Source organism: Atheta coriaria, unplaced genomic scaffold (genome assembly GCF_025399875.1).
Source record: "Atheta coriaria isolate IRGN ID8LTWV9N9 unplaced genomic scaffold, Caltech_Dcor_3.1 hic_scaffold_15_pilon, whole genome shotgun sequence".
NCBI lineage: Eukaryota > Metazoa > Arthropoda > Insecta > Coleoptera > Staphylinidae > Dalotia > Dalotia coriaria.
In genome coordinates this window covers 494,791-501,702 of record NW_027045457.1, presented here as the reverse complement: position 1 = coordinate 501,702, position 6,912 = coordinate 494,791, and the positions used below count along the sequence as shown (strand labels likewise).

General features: G+C 41.3%; 1 protein-coding gene across 1 annotated transcript; it reads right to left on the bottom strand.

The window, feature by feature from the left end:
• Nucleotides 1-619: 619 nt before the first annotated feature.
• On the bottom strand, nt 620-6,903 carry LOC135802107 (transcription factor Dp-1-like). Its single transcript, XM_065315631.1, is given in 10 exon segments — nt 620-1,147; nt 1,205-1,288; nt 1,352-1,434; nt 1,501-1,859; nt 1,941-2,091; nt 2,178-2,338; nt 2,398-2,489; nt 2,550-2,601; nt 4,451-4,569; nt 6,504-6,903. Coding segments are annotated over 10 exon segments (1,311 nt in total). The 5' UTR covers nt 6,553-6,903; the 3' UTR covers nt 620-986.
• Between the last annotated feature and the right edge of the window lie 9 nt (nt 6,904-6,912).

Sequence of the window (6,912 nt, the reverse complement as noted above, 5' to 3'; positions counted from 1 at the left end):
ATTGTTTGGCGGCTTGCATTGTTTGTACAAATCAATAAAATTTATTAGAACAAAATAATATGCATCTAGAATAAGTAATAATATGCGATAATTAATGAAAATATAATATTTCGTCTGGTGACATTCTACTCTCGTCAAATTCGATTACCGATCGAACATGAAGCTAAAAACAAGATTCAAAAATTAAACGGTGATAAATTTACAAAATTTGATTTTGCACCAAGAGACAAATCAATTGATTTTTATAATTTTCTTCAACATAAGAAAATTCAAAGCGTAAATAAATGACAAACAACGTACGTAAATTAATTAAATGGTAATTTCTGGCTACTCCATAACCATCATAATCAAAAAATGTCAGGAACGATATTGTGTGAATATGAGGCGTTTACTTATGGAACAGCCAGTAGTAAAACATAATATACATTTGAAGTGTTTTTCAAACAATAATGTACTTTTTCGGTGCGCGTTTTTGTTTTTGCAAAATTCATTTCCGTACCTCTCCGTTCTTCATCCGTTCCCCTAACTATTGTCTTGTAAGTCGAACGAAACATTTGCTCGTTTCTCGTAGAAAAAGCGTGCTACTGTGAAGACGAATCTAATGCATTTCATATATAAAAATATTCATTTTCTTCTCCCCACTGGCATGCATCGCGCCGCTCCTCATCCACTCCTTCACCGGCATTTCCCGCACACTGCATCGCATGCCACTCACTGTAACATTCATTACTTTGTCTTCTCAGTCCTATTTTCGTTCCGTTACACAAGTTTTAGTTTAAACCTAATTTATGTCCGCTGGCTCCGCTTTGTCGCGACCAGGCGGCTCGTTTACTTATTAAAAATATGTTTAACGCGTGTTTTGGTAAATATAGTGTGTGACTGTGAGAATGGGGATGTGTGTAGTGTTTCTTTTGCTTGTGGGGCGGGAGTGGTTTAGGGATGTCGCGTGGACGCAATCGACGGCCGGCACCGCACGTTCAGCCTTCTTACATATCGGACACGTCCGAGTCTATGTCGTCGTCAGAGAAGTCCTCAGGCGCCGGCGAGGATGACTGGTGCGAGTTGACCTCGTCCAGCAAGGATGAATCGATGTGAGGGTCGCCGAGCACATTTGGACCTAATTTATGCAAATCTGAATTTGCAATTTCTACAAAACAAAGTCAATTCAATTGAATAATCGATAGGCAAACAATTTTAAACTTACGTTTAACATATTCCCGAAGTTCACTAGGTACTAAGTTCATGAGTTTTTCCAATGCCTTCGCATCACATGTGCCATCATCCAAACCTAAAACATAAGATAAATCGAATAAAAACTTTACTAATCAAATCTACATTATGTTTAACAAACCCATTAACATTCCCAGTTGTTTGAGCACTTCAGAATCGTCGAGAATTTCAAATTTGTCATTAAAATTAAACATATATTCCCTCCTAGAAATTACAATCAAAATAAATTTAACCACACTTTGTTTTAAACACATGTTCATGAAAACTTACTTGTCCTGCGAAATACTACAGTCAATAACAGTCTCTTTTTCCGTTTTGACAACGAGGAAAGGCAACTCGATGCAGGAGCTCGCCGGCGGGCGGCCATAGAGCTCTTCGTGTTCACGGTTACGTGTCACGAGGTTCTTGAACGATATCAGGTTGGTGATCAGCTCCAGGAGATACTTCTTTTTCATACCGATGCTTTGCATTTTCTTGCGCTTTTCTTGCTCTAACTGAATGCACTCCTGAACAGAATTAGACGGTAATCCAATCCATTTGATTTCCTTCTTCTGCTTGGAGATGATTCCCATCGCCATTAGCACATTGAGCGCATCGTACACCCGGCGTCTGATATTTTTTTGATCGTACTAAAAACATTTCGGAAAATTAATTATAAAACAATGTTTTCGGTTGTTGTAAGTATTTTTCTTATTTTTATGTAATAAAACTTACTTTTCTGGGTTTTGCGTGGTGTACTCTTTGACAAGTTCGTCGGCGACCTCGTTATAAGTGGTAGCCTTTTTCTTGCGCACCTTTTCACAGACTCTGCTCGAAAAGTGCCGCAAGCCCTTTTCGGCTTTTTCCATTTTCCTTCGTTTGCTACAAAATAATTCGACATTTTTATTAGCAAAGATAAGAATTTACAAAATGTTCAAATCGATATAAACCAAATTGTAATAACTTACATTTCGGGCACACAATCGGAAGGATCCAGCGATTCTATGCGTTTCCGACTACCCGTGTGATCCAAAATCGGCGGCGATGTGTGAAACGATTTGGTCGGCGACATCCGATGTTTGATTTGTGGTGACAAAGGTACGGCAATTTTCGGCGCACTTTGCACAACCTTAAAAATGAAGACAATCAGTAAAGGAATAGAAATATCGATGGTCGGCGAAAACTAACCCTGCTGATCGGCTGCAAGCGACGCACTGTCGTCGATTGACCATCGGATAATTTTTGTACTCCCTGAGTCATTGCACCTACAGGTAAATTTTCTGCAAGTAAACAAAATCGGCGATAAATATAGTTAAATTGCAATTTGGTTCGTAACTTACGTGTGGTTAGAAGTTTTTGAGTTTTCACCACTTGTGGCACGCTTGTTAAAGTCTAAAACAAAATATAACAATTAATAAATTAATAATGAAAAGCAATAAAAGTTTTGTGTCTATTTTTAGTTTTATGGGAATGTTGAAAGATAACACGGCAACGTTGACAAGCTTCCATTTCAATTAAGCAAGTTTCCGAGACAAACACGAAAGTTTGCTCCTCAGATTCTCAAACTTAAATGAATTTTCAAGACTACACATTTTATCATGAGATTCAAATTAAAGCACACCACTGTTATGAACGTTATGTCAATATTAGTGCTTAACGGTTCTTATCACAGTTAGCATAAAATATTAATCGTTATTTCACGACAACTATTTAATCATTCACTGTGAAATAAAATCAATTAAGTGAGAAATATGAAAACATTTATCGTCCACAAATCCCACTCACATTTCCATGATGAGAAATGACCGAAATGGCCAAAAATTCACCGGCATTAAAGTAGGAAATGAAAAGTAAAGAAAAGAGAGTCGCGTCGCCGAGTGTGTTGGGTTCGGCGCGCCCAACCGGTTCTACAAAAACAAACCCGTGCGTCGCCTCGAAAACGAAGCGACCAGGCGCAGAAGAAGCGCGCGGGAAACGCGGCAGGCGCGCACGCCGATACCGCCGAGACGAAGGCGGTCACAGGCCGAAGGAAAAAGAGTTGAATTAAGCTTTTACGCGCACGGTCGGCGCGGCGCGCGGACCCGAGATTCGTATCGAAGGTGCGCAACGAAATTATTTCGCTTTGTTTTCAGCCTAGCTTGAAGTCATCTATTTTTTCATCTGAACAATGGGATATAATCGATGATAAATGCCGAACAATCGTTTAATTTAACCCCGCAATACTAAACATGCGACAATTTCAACTGTTGAAGCATAACTTTGTTAGCACCAAGTTGATAACAATTTCTGCGACCAATTAAAACCAGCAAGTCAACTACTTCCGCCTATCAATTTTCTAAATTTACTTTTAATGATATAAGAAATGTCAAAATGTCATTAACCTTAAAATATTCTAAAATTAACATTTTGGGGACATTTTCGAAAACATAAATTATTAAAAGCTGCTGTTAGTTATCCTTGTACACGAGAGAAACAACAGAAGCAAGCGCCGCCATTGTAATTACAGATGTCAACATGTAATTATGATAATCGCGCAGAGTTTGTAACGTTCGTAACGTTTTCCACCGGCCGGCGCTCCGGCGCGTTTTGTTCGCAATCGCAACGACTGGGGAACAACTTCCCATCCGTTGTTTAGTCGTATGTAATTCGAATAAATGTCGCAGGTGCTCGGCCGCCGAGTTGTCGCCCATTTTCTCCGCCGACCGCCAGTCATACAAGTATGTACAGCTCATGCATTTGCGTATTTTTTCAGTTGCACACTGATATCACCCCACTTGTAAGCAGTTAGAGAGTACAAGCTGTGTGCATACATCGCTCTCAAAACATCAATAATAAAATAATAGACTGCGTTATATAACAAAACGATGCAAATTTAATTATTTCGTAGCCTAAAATTAAATTTATAATAGGCAAGAAGCCATAATTTGTGGCTTGTGCTTTTTTTCTTTATTTGAGCTTCGAACTTCGAGTGCTCATTAGTCTCAGCCAAGAAATACGTGAAAACAACTCCATCAATCATCGTAAACACGTAATTAATGCACTAATAATGCGTTTAACCAAGCTAATCAAGCTGGATATTGGGAATTAGATTTTACTACGCCACTACACCAACTATGTACTAATAAATTCCGTTTGAAATATCAACGTAACGAATACTATAAGAAAGTAATAAGGAAACATGTCTAATCAATGAGAAAATTAATAGTGCGGCATAAAATAATTTGATCCGAATGCATCTAACCTGTTGTCCGCCGCTAGTCGTCTTCACCAGCTTGATCTGCTGGCCATTCGCCAGCGAGCCGATGAATTCCTGCACCTGCGAATTGTCGGACGCCAATACTTTTATCACTTGCCGTCCCGCTGCAACAAAATAACAAAATTCATTAACGCCAAACACAAAACCCTAGCGAAGCGATTATTTATTTAATTAAAATCATATTATGCATTCACAGCGAGACGAATCCGCAGAAAGCAACATGCCCCAAGGTTGTCTCTTCTAGGTTCTCTCCAGGTGCCAACGTCTCGAAACTAGTTACTCATTCCGTGTAATAAATACGAAGAGTACGTACACACCAAGTGCACACACAATGCGCGCGCGCGCCGACTTGTTTGCGATGTGTGTGCACAATGAATAGAAAATAAAACCGCGTTTTTTCTCTCTCCTGGCGGTTCTGTTGTCGTTAGCAATTGGCATACCGGACGAGTGCGCCTTTTAGAACTTATTAGCAATACCAGCAAGAAGCAGGACATTCATTTAGAGACGTGATGGGGATGGAGAAGAATGTGCGATATGTGAAAATCCAGTTAGGCTTGTTTGGATCACGAATCTTAGAGAAACAATTAAGAAACACGAAGAGAAAATAAGTAACAGACAGGCACGAATTCACGAATTAATAAAAGTATTATTTCTATTCATTTCGAATGATGTCATTGGTAAATGTTATAATTAGACAAACAGCACGCAATATTCATAATTAATTAAACAATATGTCCCTACATAACAAGCCCAACACATCTATCATCAGTGATAATGCGCAGTTTTCCTCGTCGCCGGTGCGGTATCCGAAAAAAAAAACCACATGGCGCCATTGTCTCATGATGCTCGCGCACCGCACATACGGTTCATGCTCTATCGGACGCTTAACACCCAAGCGAATGCTGATGAGTGTCCCACATCATTTTCTACGCGCTACTATCCAGACATATTTGTATAATAACTTGGTAATCGCTTACCAAATGTGCCGAGTATGCACATTTGTCTCTTGTCTCTTGTAAAAGTTTTATTTTTGTTTGTTTGTTTATTTGAAGGTTGGAGACAGATATGTTCAAGATGGGCTAGGGGTGGGTGTTATTTGATTATACTAGTTTGATTATATTATTGAAGGAAGTTTGGAATAAGTTTAATGATAGGATGAGCCACCACACATCACACATGGAAACATTCTGATAACGAAAAACTAGTAGAATGTGTTTGGAAAACGGTGGTAATGATGCAATCAGACGATAATTCCACTTGCGTAGGTGGCACAACAAAATAGAGGGAAATAAAATACGATTATAAACCTCGATAAGTTGTTCTCTCAGTGATAAGAATTCAACATGTAATTGTGAATTCTTAAAATCACTGCTAATGTTATTCGATGTTCATTTGTTTAAAATCTGTTTCCGGTCTGTAGGTTTTTTTCTGATGGCATCACATCATAAACTATTGATTAGTACGACGTGCGGAATGAATGTTTAGTCGATTGTTGCAAGCCGAGTGGAGGTGTAATTGCGAATTAATTTCGGCAGCAACCTTGGCTGGTTTTGTTTCTCGCCGCTTGCGGAATTCCGAGTTTTGTTTGCCTCTCGAGCCGACTCCTGTTGACTTGCACTTTCGGCCTAGACTCACACTTTCCCGTGCCATTTCACAGCCATTGTTTAGGCTGCATCGACTACCGGTTCTTGGCAGACCCGCCGATCACTGATTCAACGAAAAGGGTTGAAATTCCGACGCATTGAAGTAGTCTCAATTACCCCATAGGGCGATTTTACAACCCGGCCCCACCGATCGCGCTCGGCGAGCACCCCGATGGCCGAACCGCGGCCGGGGATTATTTTTAGCCGGCGTAAGGCGTCGCTTTTCTACCCGTGCAAGTGTGCAATTATGCAAATTTGTACCGCGTCGCGTTATGCACATCGGTGTAATTCGTTGCGATTATTGTAACCGATATCGGCGCTGGCGAAGGTCCCGCGCGCCGTCGGTGAATTTCCCACCAAAAGACCGAAAAAGTGTATAGGCTTGATCAACTCACCGGTCATGTCCTGCAGGAGGAAGTTGGTCGTGTTGGCCTGGTGCGCCATCGCGTCCTCTTCCGGGGGTTCTCGGGGGCTGACGGCGTGGCGCGTTTAAGCTCGGCCGGCAGGGCCTCCTCAGCGCTGCTCGCCGCGCACGGGCGCCGATCGGCCTGGGCAGCGCGACGACAAATATGGCGCACGCGGCAGACCGCTCATTCGGATGCGAAATAACTAGGCGAGCCGCACACGCATTTTCTCCGTGAACGGCGCTTTTCAAGAGGACGATCGCGGCTTTCCAGTGGTGCAAAATTTATGCCAATTGGTATTGCGCGGACACGTACACGGCCCGTCGAAGTGCAGCTCTTTCGTGCACGGCGCACGAGAACAGCTTTAGCTTTAGCGCGTACAAAGTGCTTCGTGCGATTG